This window comes from Agelaius tricolor, unplaced genomic scaffold, assembly GCF_023055355.1.
Source record: "Agelaius tricolor isolate 1412-34295 unplaced genomic scaffold, bAgeTri1.0.p SCAF_49, whole genome shotgun sequence".
Lineage (NCBI taxonomy): Eukaryota > Metazoa > Chordata > Aves > Passeriformes > Icteridae > Agelaius > Agelaius tricolor.
Window position 1 is genome coordinate 1,302,314 of NW_027269309.1, and position 19,744 is coordinate 1,322,057.

Here is a 19,744-nt window from a genome sequence, read left to right on the forward strand (position 1 = left end):
GACAGCAGTTACTGGGGGTGTGACTTACTGGGGGGAACTTGATGTCCCTGTACCCCACCTGAGTTTCTCATGGGACTGGTGATGTATTCTATTTGCCATCTGGATGGCAGTTGTCTTCTGTTAACTGGGCAGTTGCAGTTTTCCTTATCTCTTCCACACCCACTCCACCCTCTGGGAGGCGGGGAGGAACATCTGCTGATAACAGCTACTGAATGTCACTGCATGGCTGATAAGAACTACAGCATCCCAGTGGGAGATGCTCCGCCCAGAGGGAGGAACCAAGCATTGCTACCCAGATACAATCTGGAGATTCTGGAACACCAGCACAGCTTCTCCACTGGATTTCTAGAGGAACAGCAGCTGCCTCTTCTTCCACTGGATCTTCAGAGGCAGAATACATCCTTCTCTACAGGACCCCCTTGCTCCAACAGAACCACGCCTGACACTGCAGGAGGGCTGCAGCCACATTTCTAATTGGACTGCCACCAACACCCTGACCCACGGGGTGTTCTGACTCTGTCAGTATTGTTTTAGTTTAGTGCATTGTTTATTTTATGCTTTTATTTTCTTCCCTATTAAAGAACTGTTATTTTCTGCTCCCCTATTTATGTTTTGCCCAAGAGCCCCTTAATTTAAAAATGACAACAATTCGGAGCTAGTGGTGGAGGGATTCACATTCTCCATTTCAGGGGAGGCTTTTGCCTTCCTTAGCAGGCACCTGTCTTTCCAAACCAAGACACTGTCTAGCCATGAATCTCAAGGAGGAAGCAAAGTGTCAGGGCCTCGAGGGCACCACTGGCCCTGGCTGGCTCTGAGCAGCCCCCAGCCATGGGCCCAGGGGCTCCACGTGTCAGCAGCCCCCTCTCCAAAGCACCTGCTGCCAGGATGGAGGCAGGGCCACAGAGAGGACCACAGCCGTGTCCTGGCCCCTCCTGATGCAATTTGCATTTGAAAGGAAAGACATCCATGTGGAAAACAGGATACTCATTTCAGTGAAGCAGGGTTAGCTAAGAATTGGGCTACAAAGGACAAAGTCTGGAATTTTAAAACTTGAGGCATTCAGATAAAGGTGTTACAATCAGAGGGCACGGAGTGGGAAGGTGTGATCGCATTGAGGGGGGGATCTACTTCTCCCAGTTTTGTCAGGTTTGTGAGCAGAAACACCCGATGCTCAACTGGCAAACAGCACAGACCTTTCAGGCTCTCCAGGTGCAGAAAAGCACTGTTAAGTGTCAAAACAGCTGAAGGAACTGAAAAACTAATCTGGACAACAGACTCCAAGTGAAAGTCAAAATGGATTTAGCACCCAGCCTGTTTCAGTGCTTCCTAATACCCTGTAGTAATCTATCTGCTTTTTTTGGCACTTAAATCCAGTCAGTCCTTGATTCATCTTTGGGTCAAATATTTCAAGGACAACTCTTCATTTTGTGGGAACTTTTGCCTTTTTTTAAATTCAAACAGAACTTGGGACTGGAAAGGAAGAGAACTAGATCCAGCTCAGGTTCATGATGCTCCACCTGAGTTTCTCACAGTCTCTGATGTGAACACAAAAGCAAATACTTGCACAGGAAATGTGAAGCAGTAGTCAACATTATGGTTTCATTTTGGGTGCCAGGAGCAGAGAGTTGGACTTGATGGTCCTTAGGTGTCCTTTCCAGCTTGAGATATTCTGTGGTTGTGGTTCACTCTCCAAATCCTTACAGGACTAGGCTGATGCTGTGGACACTGTGAGCTCAGGGTGAACAGAATGAATTTGGATTAGAGATTGTGGTGCTGCTCTTTAAACTGGAAAAGCTAAACAACTGAGATTTAGACCTTAACCTCCAGACAAGCCCTCCTCCAGCAGCCTCCTGGGAAAGGCCTCTCTTGCAGCCAAGGGCACGTCCCAGCACTGGGGCAGCCCAGCTCAGAGGGTTGGGAGCCCTCCAAGAGGCAGAGGGGCCCATCCAGCCCACGGCCCTGCCCTGCTGTTGGACTCAGTGATCTTACAGGTCCTCTACAACCTGAACAATGCCACCATTCTCCCACCAGCTGTGCCTCCTGCTCCCTCAGCAGAAGTGTGAGTGCATTCCCCAGCACCTCTGGCTGGAGCAACTTCTGTGGTGCTGGTGGAAACCTCTCCCTAACTCCTTGTCCCAACTCCTGCCCTCTGAGCACACGTGGAGCACAAATTCTATTCCAAGCCCAAAACTGTTCCAAGGCCACACATAAGCAGCAAGAACAATGTTGGTGTGAACTTGTAAGCACACTCTTGCCACAGCTGAAACTCAGCAGCTCCCAGGGCTCTCCCACCTCTTGCCAGGGGCTTCCATGGTGTCAGACAGGAATTTCCCACCAACACTGCTCCCATCAGCCATAGCACACACTGGTAAAGTTTTAACTCAGTATTCCTGGGGTAACCCTCACATGTGTGGGCATGGCACAATATCTGGGCTGCAGAGCTCCATCCCCACCTGGAGGACTGAGAATCAGGATTGGAGATGTTGTTTGCAGCTCACAGTTTTTTAAATTCTGGTATAAAACCCCTTGGAAGGACACTATACAAATCAGTACTATCCCAAATATAAACACAAATATTTTACTGTAAAAAGTGTTTCCCAATGAGTGAAACCACCATATAAAGATACAAGTATTAGTAATAATTCAGCTACCAAAAATCTCTCTAAAAACAAAACATTTAAAAATCTCAATCAAATTCTATCTACAAAGTCATCAGCTGATTCCCCAATGATTCAAAGTTTTAGAAATTGTTAGTAATAAACTCATAACTGTTGTTTCTGCTTTCTATAAGTAATACCAATAAATCATAGCTATTGTTAATATTACATAAATGTTTAAAAAAATATTAACCCCTTCAAGCACTTACTACTAATATATAACTTATATAATGTAAATTCACTAATTTTTGTAATAAAAACAACCTGCTGTGAAGTATCCCAGGTCAGGAGTGCTACACAAGGAAAAGCTGTGACCTGCCCTAGCACCACTGCCACAGCAGGAGAAAGGCACTTTGATAACCCTGCTCCTTCTGGGAGCAGAGAAGAGGTCATGGAGGGGGTGCCCAGAGCTCAGACAGCTCTGGTGCCCTCAGCCCCTGGAGCCAGAGCCCAGGCAGGAACCAGTGCCCCAGAGATCCCTTCAGGGGATCCTGCAAGCCCTGGAGTGACCCAGATCATCACAGGGTAATTCAGGAACCCCGAGGGTTTGTAATTCAACCTTCTGCTCCCAGCAGGGTGGGATCACACCAGGCTGCTCAGAGCTTTACCCAGCCTGGTCTTTATCCAGCCTGGTCTTTATCCAGTCTACCAGGATGCAAATCTGCAAATTAGCACAACAATTAGCAAGCCAAACTCACACTTTTCCTTGGGTGTTAGGAAAGGGTTTTAACCCCAGAGGGTGGTCAGGCATTGAACAGGCTCCCCAGGAGGGCTCCAGGAGCATTTGGACAAAGCTCTCAGGCATGGGGTGGGATTGCTGGGGTGTCTGTGCAGGGCCAGGAGTTGGACCAGGATCCTTGTGCTCAGGATATTCTATGATTTGTTCTGCTGATTGCCCTAGGTATTGAACAAAAGCTTTATTTATCTTTTTTTTAGCTGTTGTCTTAAAAAGCTTTTGGCCTACACATGCCCCAGTGGCATCTGATAAAGCTCTGCCCACCCAGACAAACCAGAATCAGGCTGCTCAGCAGCCTTGAAACCCCCCACTCCCCAAGCCAGCTTTTAAAAGAGCAACAGTGAGTGGAGCTGCAGCTGTTTTGGCCCAAACAGCGAGGCCCTGAGCTCTCCATTTTTCCTGGTATTGGGTGTAACTCCACATCTTACAAAGGGTGCAGGTGAGCCCCACTCCTCAGCCAGCTGCCCATCCAATCCACAAGGACTCCTCACATCCACTCCTCACTTCTGCCTTCTGCTGAGGGACAGCCAAGGATCCCTGGCTGGAAAAGCCAGGGAGGAGGAAAGCCACCCCAAGAAACCCCCACACACAGACACATGGTCCCTCCAGAGAACACCACAATGTGCTGTTGGAGGGTGGAATTTTTCAAGACAATTCTCATCTGGGAGTGCTTTGCTCCCTCCTGCTTTGCTCCTGGAATTCTGTGCTCCATGTAAGGGTAGGGCTGTGCACATGGAGCCTGTCTGCAGCCAGACCCCACCAGCCTATTCCTACCAGTTCTGACAGCAGGATCAGTGCCTCTGAACAGTTTGTCAGACACAAACCCTCAGGTTCAGGAGACAAAGCACCAGCACAGAAAAGGGGTCCCTGCATGGCCCAGCAGGGAAGGCCATCAGCACAGGGCCCCTGAGTCTGAGCACCCTGAGCACCTGAGAGCTGGGGACATCAGCCTGTGCACACAGTCACAAACCAGGGACACAGGTCACAAAACACACACTTAAAGGCAACCAGGATCACTGGCCCTGTTGCTCACAGAGCTTTAGCTCATCTAGCAGGGATCGCTGGGTGTTGGCACAGCCACGTTGCAGAGCAGCAACCCTGGGGCTGGCAGAGCATCTCCAGGGCTGCTGTACACACGAGCCTCCAGACCTAGCACAGCCTCACACTCACCCTCACACTCACCCTCTCACCAAACCACGGCAGAACCAGGGAGTGATCCATTCCTTGGGAAGAGGAGGGACATGCTGTGTGCAACAGGGCACAGAGGACATGGAGAGAGCAGCTCCCGGCACGGAGCTGCTGCACAGCCCTGACAGTGCTTAGAAAGCATGATCTGCTCCAGAGAGGTGCTCCTGTTCATCACAAAATTGGCTTGAAGTACTCTGGTTCAAACAATATTGACAGGTATTCACTTAGTGGCTTTTCAGAATTTTAAATATTCCTAAAACCTGCACTGCTACGTGCTGGGGGCTGCCCAGCTGGGAGGAAAGGTCCTGCTGGACACCAGGATGCCCATGGCCAGCAATGTGCTCCTGCAGCAATGCAGAACAGCGTCCTGGGCTGCACTGGGAGCTGTGTCACAGCTGGCAGAGGGAGGGGATCCTTTCCCTCTGCTCCACACCAGTGAGGCCAGCCCTGGAGTGCTGGGCCCAGAGCTGGGCTGCCCAGGACGGGACACAGGGACAGACTGGACAGAGTCCAGCACAGGGCCATGAAGCTGATGGAGGGACTGGAGCGTCTCTGCCATGAGCAGAGGCTGAGAGAGCTGGCCCTGCCCAGCCTGGAGCAGAGCAGGCTCAGGGCATCTCATCCCTGTGGATGAAAAGCCAGGGGGAGGCTGCAGAGGGGACAGGGCCAGGGACAGCCCCGGGGGCCTCGGGCACAAAGTGACCCACAGGAGGGGCCCTCCGAGCTCAGGAGACACTTCTGCACTGGGAGGGTGGCCGAGCACTGCCGCAGGTGCCCGGGGAGCTGGGGGAGTCTCCATCCCTGCAGAGACTCAAAAGCCACCTGGACACATCCTGGGCAGCCGGCTCTGGGTGGCCCTGATGGAGCAGGGCCTGGACAAGGTGACCTCCAGAGGTGCCTCCAGCCTCCCCCAGCCTGAGATTCTGTAAATTACTTTTTTCAGGAATTTCCTCAGCCATAATAGACAACTTCCCCATCCTTGCCATCAGCTGAGATATGGATTTTTAATTATCTCCAGTGGCAAAATTGAGCCTTTAAGAAAGACCAGCAGCTGGGATCATGCTAAAACTGCAAGTGGCACAACAGAGCACTACAGAGATCTGTGGGCTGAGAGCTGCTCCCTTGGACCTTCCCCTGACTTCTGGCATTGCCCAGGGCAGGTGTTTAGGAGACTAATGGCACTGCAGAAAATATTTGCTTTGTATACACACAGGAGCACTCAGGAACACACTTGGCACAGGCAGGTGGCCCAGTGGAGAAAGACAATCACACACTTCTTCCCTTCCAAATATGACTGCTGCTCCAAAGCCAGGAGCAAATGCCTGCTCTGGAACAAACCAGGGGCTCCTGGGTTCCTGAGCAGCATGGGGAGGTTTGGAGCGGGCCACAGTATTTATCAACATCTCAAAACCAGATGAAATGTCCCTCTGTGCAGTAAGAGGCTGTTCATGTTACACATTTCAAAAGAGCAAATAGATTCTCTGGAAATGGAGATCAGAGGGAGAAGGGCAATAAAGCAGCAAGCCGCCTTCAGCTTTAGGTTCAGACACGGACGACAAAGCAGAGACACTCAGGCTGGCTGTCACCTGATGTCCCCAGGAGTTTGGCTGTCACCAGGACCAGCTTTCAGGCTTGTGGATACGCTCAGACCCACAGGTGGGGAGGATGAGAAGTCACCAGCAATCCCACGTGCCAGCCCAAAGGGGTCGAGGTGACACTGTCCAAGGCCAGCAGGCAGCCTGAAGTCCGGGCACTTCTGAGAGGCACAGTGGGAACTGTCACACCCACCTCCCACTGCCCCTGAGCGCACCAGCCCTGCTCACCACCCACAGCTGCACACTTTGGATGTTTTTCCACACACAGATGGAAACATCTAAACAGGATGGATGCCTGACCTCAAAATATTTCTAACAGTCCAGTGTTTTATTTTCTTTTATAACTAGTAAAGAAATCCACGTAAAAACTAATAAAATCAGTCCTGGACCTGTCCTGGACCTGTGCACAGCCTGGGCTGTTTGTGCGCTGCTAGGCTGGACCAAAGCCGTGCACGCCGCAGGGCCCTGTCCAGGGCTGCAGCGCTGTCACTGCAGGCTCCGGGACAGCGCTGCTCACCCGCTGTTTCACAAACACCCGAAGAAGCGCGGCCGGGCGTCCCCCGTGCCAGGCGCTCCCGGCCCGGCCCGGCCCGGCCCGGCCCGGCGAGGCTCCCCCGGGGCAGCGCGGTGCCCGCGGGCAGGGCAGGGCAGGGCAGGGCTGGGCTGGGCAGCGCCTCACACCTCGCACCTCGCAGCGCCGGCGGGACGCGAGCCCGGCCCGGGCCCTCAGCGCGGCGGTGTCCGGGGGACGGCGGGAGCCCGGCCGGAGCCAGGGAGCCGCTCCCGCCCTCCCGGCCCCGCCGCCCCCCTCCGGTGCAGCCCCGGCCCCCCGGCCCCTCGGCGCGGCTCCAGCTCGGGGGATGTCGGCGCTTTCCCCCCCAGCGCCGGGCCCGGCCCCGCTGGCCCGGCCGGGGCCTCGCCCGTGCGGGCACCGGGCTGCGGCGGGGCCGGGCGGGGACGCGGCGCTGCCCGGCCGCGCTCCTTACCTGCACCCGGGCGGGCGCTGCTGCGAGCCCCGGCGGCGCTGCCCGGCCCGGCCCGGCCCGGCCCGGGGTGCGGGGGGCGCGGAGCGGGAGGGGCGCGGGGCCGGTCCGAGTGTGCGCGGGGAGCGCGGGGAGGGGGCGGCTCAGCCGCGGCGTCGCCGTGGAAACGCGCGGGGCCGCATCCGCAGGGCCGCGCTCAGCCCCGCCGCAGCTTTCGGGGGGATGCGGGAAAGGGGGGCGTCGTCATGGCAACAGCGGAGTTTTCCCCCCCCCCTCCCCCCCCCCCCCTCCCCCGACCGGCCGGGCAGCCCCGGGCCGCGGTTGGACGGGACGGGGGGCGCAGAGGCACGGGGTGATGCTTTGCTGAGGCACCGGTGCTGTGGGTGGGACGGAGCCCTCTGCTCCGGGACAGGCTGGGAGCTGGGGGTGCTCACCCGGAGAGGAGAGGGCTCCAGGGAGAGCTCAGAGCTCCTGCCAGGGCCTAAGGGGCTCCAGGAGAGCTGCAGAGGGACTGGGGACATGGGACGGAGGGACAGGACACAGAGAACGGCTTCCCACTACCGCAGGCAGGGTTAGATGGGATTTTGGGAAGGAATGAGGGTGGGCAGGCCCTGGCACAGGTGCCCAGAGCAGCTGGGGCTGCCCCTGGATCCCTGGCAGTGTCCAAGGCCACGCTGGACGGGGCTGGGAGCACCCTGGGACAGTGGAAGGTGTCCCTGCCATGGCAGGGGGTGGAATGAGATGAGCTTTAAGGTCCCTCCCAATCCAAGCCGTTCTAAAACTGTGTGATTAACCAAGCACCCCTCTGAGAGGAATCACACAAGACCAGTGGGGACATGTCCTCCACAGCAGCTCCCCAGGCTTTGTCTGGCTCTGGTGCCAGGGCAGAATCCCCTCCCCAGCACTCCAACCACAGCCTCAGAGAGGGACCAGGGAGATGTTAAGGTGAAATCCCCAAGATCCCTAGGAAGTGAAAGGATCACTCTGACTGGTCCTGAGGTGGAAGTGCAGGATGGACACACTGCAGTAGCACTTCCAAACAAACAGCTCTGCTCAAACCCAGGGCTGCTCACCTGCCACCCTTCAGTATTCTGTGGCCACACAAGAAGTGTCTTCAGACCCTTACACAAGGTCTGTCCCACTTACCTGCAAAAAGCGGGAGTGGAAGGAACCAAGGCTGGAAGCACAAGGACCAAATGTACAAAAAGCTTCTGAGACGAGCCCTTGCTGTGTTTTGGACGGGCTGGGGAGAGGTGTCTGCCTGCTCACCCTGACAGCCAGCTCTGGCTGCTCCAAACCCAGGGCACTGAGTGTTCCTGCTCACTTTGGAGACTGTAGGAACAACCTCACAGCTTTAGTTCCTTGCCTCCTTGAGTTTTGTACTCCAAAATTTTTACCACATTAAAAATATTAAGTCAGACTCTGATGAAGCAACAGATCCTGCAAATCAGGAGGGAAGTAACAATATATTTCCTCTGCTGCTACTGCCTTCTTTCCCATTTTCAAATCAAACTCCAGTGGCACAGTGTAGAAAAAGATTTTCCCATATCAACCCTTTTATGCTGCAGAGGGAAGGTCAAACAGATTTGAATCAGGAGCAGAGTGAAACTCAGTTACTTGAAAAGCAGCCCATCAGTTCCCTGTTCCTGGCTAAGCTTGCTGCAAAAAAACAATCAGGAATTGAGAATGATGAATTCCTAGGGAACAGCTACATTAGGTAAAAAAGAGGGAACAGCTTTGGCTTCCCAGTGAACCCTCTGGCTGATGAAACATCAGGCCATTTGCCTCTCTGTGCCTCAACGTCCATTTCTGTGACCTGTGTTGGAAGGGATCTGAACTGATACCTTGGGGGGCTCTCCTGGGGAAGGGGCTCAGGGGCTTTGGGCTGAGGGCGAGTGGAACAGGAGCCCTGGCAGCCCCAAGGGCCAGCCCTGCCCTAGGGGACATCATGGGGGTGACTGTCCTGCCCTGCTCTGGGGCAGCCTCACCTCCAGTCCTGGGGACAGTTTGGGCCCCTCAACACACCAAGGACAGCTGAGCGGTGGAGGAGGGGAGGTGAAAGGTGCAAGGGCAGGACTTGGGAGGAGCAGCTGAGGCCACCTGGCCCGTTCAGCTGGGAGGAGAGAAGCTGAGGGGTGACCCCATTGCTCTCTGCACCTTCCTCCCGGGGGCAGTGCTGATCTCCCCCTCCTGGGACCAGCAATGGACCCGAGGAGATGGAACAAAGCTGCCTCAGGGCAGCTTCAGGTGGGACATTAGAGAAAGGTTCCTCACCCAGAGGCTGCTCAGTGCCTGGAAGAGGCTCCCCAGGGAAGCACCAAGTTCAGGGAGTGTGTGGACAACACTCAGTCCCTATGGTTTCATTGTAGGTGCTCCTGCCAGGAGCAGGGGTTCTGGACTCAATGATCCTTATGGATTCCCTCCAGCTTGAGCTATTCTGGGATTCTGTGAACTTTTGTTTACTTAAACCTATCTCTTTGTAATGCTTTTATGACTTAATTTATTCTGATCTGGATTTTTCAACTCTGCTGGTCCATTAGTCCCACGAGACCCAATGAGTGCAGGGCTGTGCTGCTCTGGGACTTGTTTTGCTGGGATTCATCCCCACAACATCCTGCTATTTACAGGATGGCAGCACACATGGGCAGTGCCTGTCACTCCTGTCCTCACCCACAGTCATGTCCCAAAGCCTAAAACATGAAGCACCAGGAAGCTGCTGCCATCCACAGCTTTTATTCCCATTGGGAAGGTCACTGCAATGCTGTCTATCAGTTTCTTGCTTTCTAGGGGGATGTTGTGTGTGAAGAATTACAGAACAATTCTGGTCTGGGCTGCCACATGTACACAGCTGACACCTGAATGATAGCAAGTGGTGGATTACACTTTCAGTGTCACAGAGCAACTGGTTTTAATTGTCAGCAAATAGACCCAGACAAGGTAATAGGAGAGGCTCTTTCAGAAATACTTTTCTTGTGTCTCTTGTTACTGTCAGCACGTGCTCCATGCTGGAACCAGAGCTGAGCAGAACAGGAGCTGCTGTGGCACCCCCCAGGTGAATTGTACAGCATCCCTGTCACCACTGTGATCACAAGAGACTCTGCTGTTTTCCTCTCGTGCTGATGCTGAGCAGAACAAGGAGCACAAGAGCTGTGAAAGCATTTTGCACCTTAGCCCATACTGCCCCAGCAGCTCCCTGGGTGCAGTTGTGCACTGTGGTCACACCAGGCCCATGAGCTGTGACCCACTGAACACCTGCTGGCTTAACAGCACTAACTTCTTATTCCCATTTGCAGGATGATCCTGTTCCAGGAGCTGCACACACCAGTAACAAATCTACAACCCCCCCACTCCATCCACATGCCAGCACAGGCTGTCACTTCCAACCCTTGTGCCACCTGCAGCTTTCCCTGCACTGTTTTTGATATTTTGGACCAAAATCACTGTACTCAGTTCTTACCCAAAGGAAAAACTTTATCACCAACCACATCCAAATGATGAATGTTTCAAATGATCCCAGGGTTTGCATCACCTCTCAAAGACATTCCCAGCACCTCAGCTATTTGTTGGAATTTCCAGGCTCCTCAGGCAAGTTCCCGCTTTCATGACTTTTGCTCTTTGATGTATGAAATTGCTCTGTGGATGTTACAGTGCCAACCTAAACTAGAATTCAGTACGAATTGGAAATAGTTCAAGTTATTCCATGTGTGAAGAAGAAATCCAAGAATTTAAATGCTCCTCCCCATTGCTCATCTAAAGGTGGTTACAATCAGCAGTGGGACAGAGTCATCTCCCAGTTGTAAACAAAATCTGAAACCACAGAATGGAGAGGTAGAAATGTTATAGTAGGAAAAAGGAGGCTCACTTACTCAGGCCCCTCAGCTCTGCTCCAAGCAGTGATATTGCAAGGTGAAAGACTTACTTTAGTGTACATCAGATAGAAGTTGTGCCCTTCCTTACAGAAACACAGCTCTTCCTGACACAGAGTCAAATAAAAAGTGAATCAAATAGAGGTTGTGGCTCTTCATCCCTGGAAGTGTCCAAGGCCAGGCTGGAGGGGGCTTGGAGCAGCCTGGTCTGGTGGCAGGTGTCCCAGCCCATGGCAGGGGATGGGACTGGATGGGTTTAAGGTCACTCCAGCCCAAACCAGTCAGGGATTCTATGATTAAAGGACAAAACTTGCATTTATGTCAAAAAACAAAACACATGGAAGGATGCTTTTTCAAATATAGGAAAAGGCCAGGACCAGACTGCAAATACGGTCCCAGATTCTAAATTTCACTTTTAACTGTAGTGTTGATTTTGCTTTCACAATTTGCTACAGGACACTTAGATTTGGTCAATCCTGCACCCCACATTTGATGAGAAAGCAGGCTTCTCTTTTGTATTTTTAAAGACAAATTAATATTGATTATACCAAATGCAAAAAAAACCCCCAAAAAATCCTAAAAACCCCACAAAAAAAACCAACAAAAAACCAAAACCCAAAGCAAACCAAAACAAACAAACAAAAAAAAAACAAGCAAAACCTCAAAAACAAACAAAAAAAAGTCAGGTAGCCCAATTCTGAACCACATCCCCAAAAGATTGTGTCCAGGGTCAGGTGGTTTCCCCATCAAACTATTGCTGCTACTGCAGGCAAAGCAAACCACATGCAGTTCCTGTAGCCTTTTAGTCTTGTATGGAGAATTATCCCAACCCCTTTCATCACACCCAAAAGAGATCTCAGGAATAATCACACTTGTGATTACCAACACACAGCAGCCTCAGATTGTTGCACTCCCACAAAAGTGCTGCTGGCAGAGCTGGAACACTGAGGGTGTTTGGGTTTTGCTGATTCCTTCCAGCATTATCACAAGCCATGCATTTCACCGCCTGGCTCAGGATCTGGCACTACCAAAATCCTCCTGGCTTTCCAGAGGAAACCCATCCAGAAGGATGAGTCATGCCAAGGAATCCCTGCTTCATTTGCACAGCGAAGGGCAGCAGCCAAAGGAGACAGACAATGTGGCTCCAGTAACACAGAAAGAAATCTTGATATTTAAAGGAGTTCCAGGTAAATTGGTTAAATGCAATCTGGCATTCATTTTAAAATGAATAAAAAGAGTATTTAAGATACTCTAAATTAGACAACCCTGCAAAAGCCACTTTCTGTGAACGAGAGTCAGGTTGCCCTTGAGTCAGAAAATCACCCAGAATCATGCCCAGACATTGAGTCTTAGTTCGAGTGGTGTGAATGAATTTCACTTTGAGTCATGGATTAGCTGGGACCTGTAATTCATAAATGAGGACTCAAAATGTCACTGTCACAGCAATCAGAAAGCTGAGTGCAGCTGTTCAGGAGCCATCTCTGCATTGCTGACCAAGGCTGGGGTGTCCACGGCCCCAGAGTGGCCAGGACAGCCTCGGGCAGGTACTGGGGTCAGATTTAAAAAGAAGGGAATGTATCTACAAAAAAGTAATGGTCAGCATCTTGGTATCACACATACTGGGAATATGCACATTCAACCTGCTGAGCTCCAAATTCAAGCCTTCTTTTGAGGAGTGTGATGTGTATTTTATCAGTTCTCTGTGAAGTTGCTTTACAAAGAGGAGCAGTTCTCTCTCAAGGCTGACCTACTCTATGATCAGAAGTATAACCAAAGCAGCTTATCTCAAGCATGTCCTCAGGTGTATCTTAGGCTGTAAACCTGAACTTAACTGTTCTTGCCCAGTGTGAATTCTGAAAGAAGCCCCCAGTACACCCCTCCCATCTGAGACCCTGCAGGAATCAACACTGCAACACCATTTTTGTACTCATGCTAACATACACCACCCTCAGCAAACAGCTCCAATTTAACCCAAGAACTCCTTATCACAAATTACCACCAGGGTCAGGTGCAGATAGCACTGCAGCACCCAGGCTGATAACCTGATCTTATGGCAACACCAGGCACAGAACCACTTCAGGTTCCAGGAAGGTGAACTCAGACCTGAACACGCTCCCTAGGACCCCAGCACGGATACTCACCTGCAACAGGCAAAATGCAGCTTTTCAGAGACCATCAGGAAATGGTGAGATACTGAATTTCAGGAGAATTGTTTACAGCATAAAGAAATTCCAGGAAAGACAAGTTGGCATCAAGTCACATTTCCCATGTGCACTGTGCTGACCCAATTCCTCTGGGCAGGTGTGGAACTTGGGACCAGAGGTGCAGCTGTCACACCCAGCCACGCCTGCAGAAAGGACAAGGTGACACACTGGGACACAAAGAGCTTGTGCTGGTTTCAAGTACACCACCAAGAGCCTGTCAAGAGCTACCAAGTCTCTCACTAAACCAAAGAAGTTTTCTCCATAAAAGCAGGGTACCTTGTGATTTCCCCAGCACAAGGCAGAGCAAGAATCCCATTTCACTGCAATGAACACAAGAGTTTGAGTCACCAATTTAATTTTATACAAGTCAAACTACACGTTGTATAAAGAGTACAAGGCAGTTCTAATGTTTGCTACTGCATGTTACAAAAATCAATTTAACTATAAAGGGGATTTTTTGGGATGAGTCTTATTCCACAATTTAAGTGAACTGGCAACTGTGGTTTAGCAAAGCCTTTGTTAAAACTAAAACTCTAGCTCCAAGAGATTACATTTCCAATAAAGTTCGGACCTACACACAAGAGGATTATAGTTCTCCTAGTCTGAAGCAAAACGTTAACATAAGTGAGTCAAAGGGGAGGGAAGACAGATTTCTTTACCTGGGTTTCATGTCCAGTGGGGATTCAGAGGCTGACAAACCATACAGCATACTAAGGACTTGGACCACAGCCAAGAGACACCTTCATGTCTGACAACAGTGACACTTGAGATTCAAGCAAGAAACGTCAGAAAGCTTTTATTCTTTCAAGTCTGGAACAAAGGGACTTTTAGCAATACTGTAGGATACAGGTTCCAGAGTACCTTTGTCACCTTTAATACAGTCTCAGTATAGGGGGAATGTTCTTTTGGCAAGTCAAGGTACAACGTAAGTCCTCCAACTTGAGTTTATTGCTGGTCTAAGATCTTCCTAGTACTGTTACTGGTTTATACAGTTTGCTGACTCCTTCCAAAATTAAGATAAACTGTGTGACCTGCCCAGCAAGGCAATCCTGCCTTTGGCAGCAAGCTGAAACCTATGAAGCTAATGACACCCATAGTTCTAATGCCATGAAAAAAAAAAAAAAAAATAGGAAAAAAGGATATTTTCAAAAAGCCCATATTTAAGCCTGTTTATATTCAGTTTATTTTTAATATAAAAACCACTTTGCATTTAAGAGTAGTTAAGTTACTCCTGCAGAAATGCTATAAAATCAAACTTTCAGCTCAATTTCTACAAAATGGGGACTCTTCCTGCTTTGTACCACTATTCCACCTGGTATTGTCAAATCTGGGATAGAAATTAAACCTTTATGCCTTAGTTCTTAGGCCATTCACTCCTGCAAGAGAAAAAAACCAACTTCTGAAGTACTAACATAACACTAATGGCCTGACAGGTAGGAAAATGTTCCATAATAGTGTGCAAGGTGAGAGGAGAGTTGTAGTCCTAATCTCTTGAACTGGATCTTGATCGTGAGCGGGACTTTGAGCGAGACCTGGAGCGGGACCTGGAGGCGGCTCTTTTGGGCGGTGACTCAGAGCGAGCCTTGGCAGACGGCTGCTGCTGCGGAGAGTTGGAGCGAGACCTGCTCCTGGACCTGGACTTGGACTTAGCATCCCCTTTACCATTTTCTTTGGGAGATCGAGACCTGGACCTGGATCTGGACCGGGACTTCTCCGACTTCTCCTTGGATCTGCTGTGTGAGCGTGACCCCCTGTCAGACTTGGGTTTGGATTTGCTCTTTGATCTGGACTTCCTGCTTTTGGATCGGGAACGGGAGCGGTCTTTGCTTCGTGACCTGGATTTAGATCTTTCAAAGAGAGAGAGAGTTTATTCTGCATGGCCTGCAGTGCACTTCCAGCAGCTGTAAACACCTGTCAGCAAGGCAGTTCCTGCACTGGCAGGGTTAACCAGTGTTAACTCTGGGGCACTTACCGGGAACGGCTTTTGGAGACACTACGGGATCTGCTGCGGCTGCTCCGACTCCTCCGACTTCTGCTTCTAGACCGTCTCCTGGATCGTGACCTGCAGACATGCAAGATGTCATTCCCTCTTCTCTTTGTCTGGTTGTGCCCTCCAGCATCAAGTATAGGATGGAAGGGATCCTAAAGATCACAGTGTTTCACCCCCTGCCATGGGCAAGGACACCTTCCACTATCCCAGGTTGCTCCAAGCCTCGTCCAGCCTGGCCTTGGATACTTCCAGGGATCCAGGGGCAGCCACAGCTGCTCTGGGAAGTCCACCCTCACAGGGAAGAACCTTCCTGATTGCATCTAATACACTGTGCTATCTAGTAGCATAATCTAACATAGAAAAGCTGCTACAGAACTTCTCAAGAGCAAGGGTGGTCCCACCATGGTTTAACATACTGTCAGCGAATCACATCTGAGGTCTCACATATGGAGAAGTGCTCAGACCTGGCTTTGCTGTTTCATGTAAAATGTTTCCTTCTACACTGAAACCTCCTCCTATCCCTAAACCATCAGCTGAAGGTAGGGCACCCATCCCCATGCTGATTGTCACCATTTTTGCTGCAGTGTGTCCCCTGAGTTACCTGGACCTGCTGCCAGAGTAGGATCGCCTGTGGCTGGAGCGTGGCTTGTCCTCCACCAGCCTGATCTTCCTGCCGTTTATCTCTGTGCCATCCAGCTTGTCCAGGGCACGCTTCATGTCCGAGTACGAGCGGAACTCGATCACTCCTTCATTTGTACGTTCTTTGTGGGCATCTGCATAGGTCACCTCCCCAGCTTGCCTCATGAAATCCTGCGGGGAGCACAGGGCAGCTACAGAATGGGGGGGAGCTGCAAGCAGCACTCAATGTGCACAAACACTTTCAAATTATTCTACTGCAACAGAATCAACATTGCTATTAAGGAAGCTTTTCCTTCCTGATATTCACAACAGACTCCACACAGAACATCAATACCTACTTTTAAATCCTGCCAACTACAGCGACTGGAAAGGTTCTCAACAATCAGTCTGAACTCTGTACGAACGGGCGGTCCGTATTTATCTCGTCCCGATTGTCTCCGACTGCTATATCCGCCACCACCCCCACCTTGATTGTACAAAGAAACAAAGTTAGGTTGTCTCCTAGACAAAGGAGGCTCAATGTTCTGAAAAAGTTAGTTTAACAGTCATATTTACTGGAGTAGGACTTTATTTTGCTAAGCCTCCAATAAACTTTGCAATTTTGCCATGATCTATATTAATGGCAAATCAAACAGACTAACATCCTACAAGTCTGTGCTCCTAAGATCTGTTAGAGAGTGACTGCTCCTTATTAGATTCACCTTGCTAAGTTTTATTTTACAGAACATTGTAAAATATAAAACTTAACTGATTACATGCATTTCTACATTTTACAAAAACGTTTACTAGTTACACTAAGTACTTACATCACAGTATGAGGTTTTTGGTGGTGGTTTGGCCACAAAACACGCAAGGTAACAGTCACCTAGTTCAGTTTAACCAGTTTTGTCTAACCCTTGGAATCCTCACCATCACCCTGCGTCTAATGGCAAAAGGCTGCTGTCGTCATGGCTTCCGGTAAGGTCAGCCAAAGGGTCATAGGGCAAGGGTCACACAATGTATGGAAAAGCCATGGCCAGGAAAGGCAGTCATCTTAGCCTCAGTGGACACAGCCTCAGCCCCACTGGTCACTTTTAAATTGAAACATCAAGGACTTGTTAAAAAGTTTGAATTGAACATGCAACAATTTTAAAACAACATACATTTGATTTTTTTAAAAAGACAGAAACCCACCCCCCCCAACACCACGATTCCAAACACCACCGAAAAATCAACCTTAGTACTTTTAGTTACAGTACTAGGCCGTTCAAGCTCTACACAGCTCAGCTCAAGAAGCTACACGAGCAAGCCGAGCACAGAAATATTTACAATACCCCCCCTTCAGCACAACAGATTCCTGTTCCAAAACCTCCCCCCGCCCCTCCCATATATCCAACTGAATCAATCACATCAAAGTTCACAGCTGAGCGATTCTCCCCCAGTTACACAACGATATTTATACACTAACATTACTGATGCAACATCGCTGTCACATATAAATGCTCCCAGGAATACTGGAGCCGTTAATTAGCACAGCAAACCCTTTCTAGAAGGCCACGATTTGGCAGCCACAACTGCTCCGGGATACCCGAGGGCGCCGCTGGTGCCGAGGAAAACGCTGCAGCGTCAGCGGTGCACCGGGTACCCCCCGCTAACGACCCTCCCCACCCAGCCCGGGGCTCGGTGCCAGCCGAGCCCTGCCCGCCCCCGGCCCTGCCCGCCGCCGCCCCAAGCCCCGCGGGGAGGGACGGGCCCGGACTCACTGCGGCTGCTGTAGCTGTAGCCGTCCCTGTCGCGGCGGGGGCCGCGGGCGTGCTCCACGATAACCCGCTCCCCGCACAGGTCCTTCCCGTTCAGCTCGTACACGGCATCGTCGGCGTCGCGGGAGTCCTCGAACTCCACGAAGCCGTAGCTGGGCAGAGAAGAAAGGCCCGGTCAGGCGGGAGCACAGTGTCACGGTCCCCGGTGCACGCCGCGACCCTCGGTCTATTTCCCGATCGATTCCACGGTTCCCGGTCCACGCCGCGGCCCCCGGTCCATTCCGCGGTCCCCGGTGCACGCCAGGGCTCCCAGGCCATTCCCCGGTCCCCGACGCGGCCTCCGGTCTATTCCGCGGTCCCCGGTGCACGCCGCCGCCCCCGGTCCATTCCACGGTCCATTCCGCGGTCCCCGGTCCATCCCGCGGTCCATCCCCCGGTCCCCGGAGCACACCGAGGCCCCGGGACGATGCCGCGGCCCCCCCGCTCCGCTCCCCCCCGGCCGCCATCTTGCGCCGGCGCCACGCGGCAGCGGCCGCGACATGGACGGGCCCGGTCGGCCCGGGGCCCTCGGGAGGGGCGCACGGAGGAAGGCGCTCACCCGTTTTTGAGATCGACCTCGAGCAGGCGGCCGTAGCCGCTGAAGAAGCGCTGGATGTCCTTCTCCCGGACATGGTAGCTCAGGCGGCCGATGTAGACGCGCGGCATGTCCGCGGCAGGGGGGAGAAGGGGAGGGAGAGGAAAGGAGAGGAGGAAGAAGAGGAAAGGGAAGGAAAAAAGACAGAAAGAGAGAAAGAGAAGGAACGAGAGCGCTGGCGGCGTGAGAGGCGGAAGCGCTGCGGGCCCGCTCCGCACGGCCGGGCCTGGCGCACCACAATGGCGCCCGCCACCAGCTACCCTATTTATAGCGGGAGGCGGGGCGCGCTTACGTCACCGCGCCGCCGCGCGTGCTCGGGGGGCGGTGGTTGAGCCTTGCGCGCGCGCGCGACGGCGCGGGCGGGGTCCGGCGGGCGCGCGGGAGCTGCGCGCGGCTCCGCGCATGCGCCGCCAGTGCGCGGCGTCTACGCGCTGAGTCCCGCAGAGCTCCAGGGGCGAGCCCGGCAGAGCCCCTGAATCAGTCCCACAGAGCACCGGGATCGGTCCCACAGAGCACCGGGGTCAGCCCCACAAAGCACCGGGATCGGTCCCACAGAACGGATCAATCCCACAGCGGCACGGGATCAATCCGAGAGAGTCCCGGGGTCAGACTCCTGCTGCAGGGGCAGGCACAGGCCGCCCCTCTCTCTGCCCCTCGGGATGCTGCAGAGCTTTGCTGGGCCCCCCTTGATGCTGCATCTTTCCCAGCTCACTCAGCCCATCCCAGCTTCCCTTCTGCCCTTGCCTGACCTCCTGCAGCTTCACTCCAGGGCTCCTTTGGGGAGGAGCTGCCAGAACTGCAGCCAGGATTTCAAGTGCCCGCTGAGCAGGATTCAGGCAGTGCCACGAGGATGTGCTCTCCATCAGGGAGGAAGGGAAGAGCAAACAGCCCCAGCCTTTCGTTCCCTGGGGCTGGGCTGACAGCAGTGCTTTTCCACCTCTCCTGTGTAGAGTTCCCATGGCTCCATGCCCCAGAGCCCCACTGCCCTCTCTGGGAGCAGCAATGGCCAGATCAGTCTGTCATTCTCTGCTGCCACTCAGGACCAGTTCTCCCCTTGCAGGCACACGTCCTGCTGGGGATCAGACCTTGGCTTTCCTCTCCTCTCTCCCCACTGGCTGCTCTCCCATGGCCAAGGCCAAACACCTTTCTATTAACAGCAAACTTGGGACTCTCCCCTGTCCTTCCAGATCCAGATAGTTAGAAATCTGAACATGGCTTTGGACACCAGGAATTCCCCAAACCATGCAATGTCAAGAGGGACACTGAGGACCTTGAGAACTAAAGACATTTCTAGGGCACAGAAGCCCAGCATGGAGGAAAATCAGCAGCCTCAGCATTAACTGGCTTTGCCATGACTACAACATCTTCTCCTCCTTATTCAGAAGAATGCAATTACAAAGCTTAAACTGGGAAAAGGTGCTCTTTAGAACTATGAACACAAGGCCCAAACGTAGCTAGGAAATGGCACTTTGTGGCATCTGCCAATCTCACCAGCACATCCTTCCTTTCCTTC

At 52.3% G+C, this 19,744-nt stretch overlaps 2 protein-coding genes across 5 annotated transcripts in view; both read right to left on the reverse strand.

The window, feature by feature from the left end:
- The window catches only part of L3MBTL1 (L3MBTL histone methyl-lysine binding protein 1), a 34,496-nt gene extending 21,029 nt beyond the window's left edge, over positions 1 to 13,467 (reverse strand). Inside the window, exon 1 of one of the 4 annotated variants that reach the window (XR_011683934.1) lies at positions 59 to 1,692. The gene's annotated coding sequence lies outside the window, so the exon portion shown is untranslated. Of the gene's footprint in view, positions 1 to 58; positions 1,693 to 7,162; positions 7,319 to 13,166 lie in introns of those variants that run through there. The other 3 variants (XM_071455380.1, XM_071455379.1, XM_071455381.1) reach the window with 3 other exon arrangements.
- Positions 13,468 to 13,567: 100 nt separating this feature from the next.
- On the reverse strand, positions 13,568 to 18,492 carry SRSF6 (serine and arginine rich splicing factor 6). The gene is made up of 6 exons (XM_071455388.1): positions 18,196 to 18,492; positions 17,601 to 17,749; positions 16,197 to 16,324; positions 15,821 to 16,029; positions 15,202 to 15,291; positions 13,568 to 15,076 (listed from the first exon to the last, which is right to left on the reverse strand). Exons 1-6 carry the CDS (start codon positions 18,300 to 18,302, stop codon positions 14,713 to 14,715), a joined length of 1,047 nt encoding a protein of 348 aa, XP_071311489.1. The 5' UTR covers positions 18,303 to 18,492; the 3' UTR covers positions 13,568 to 14,712.
- Positions 18,493 to 19,744: the final 1,252 nt, after the last annotated feature.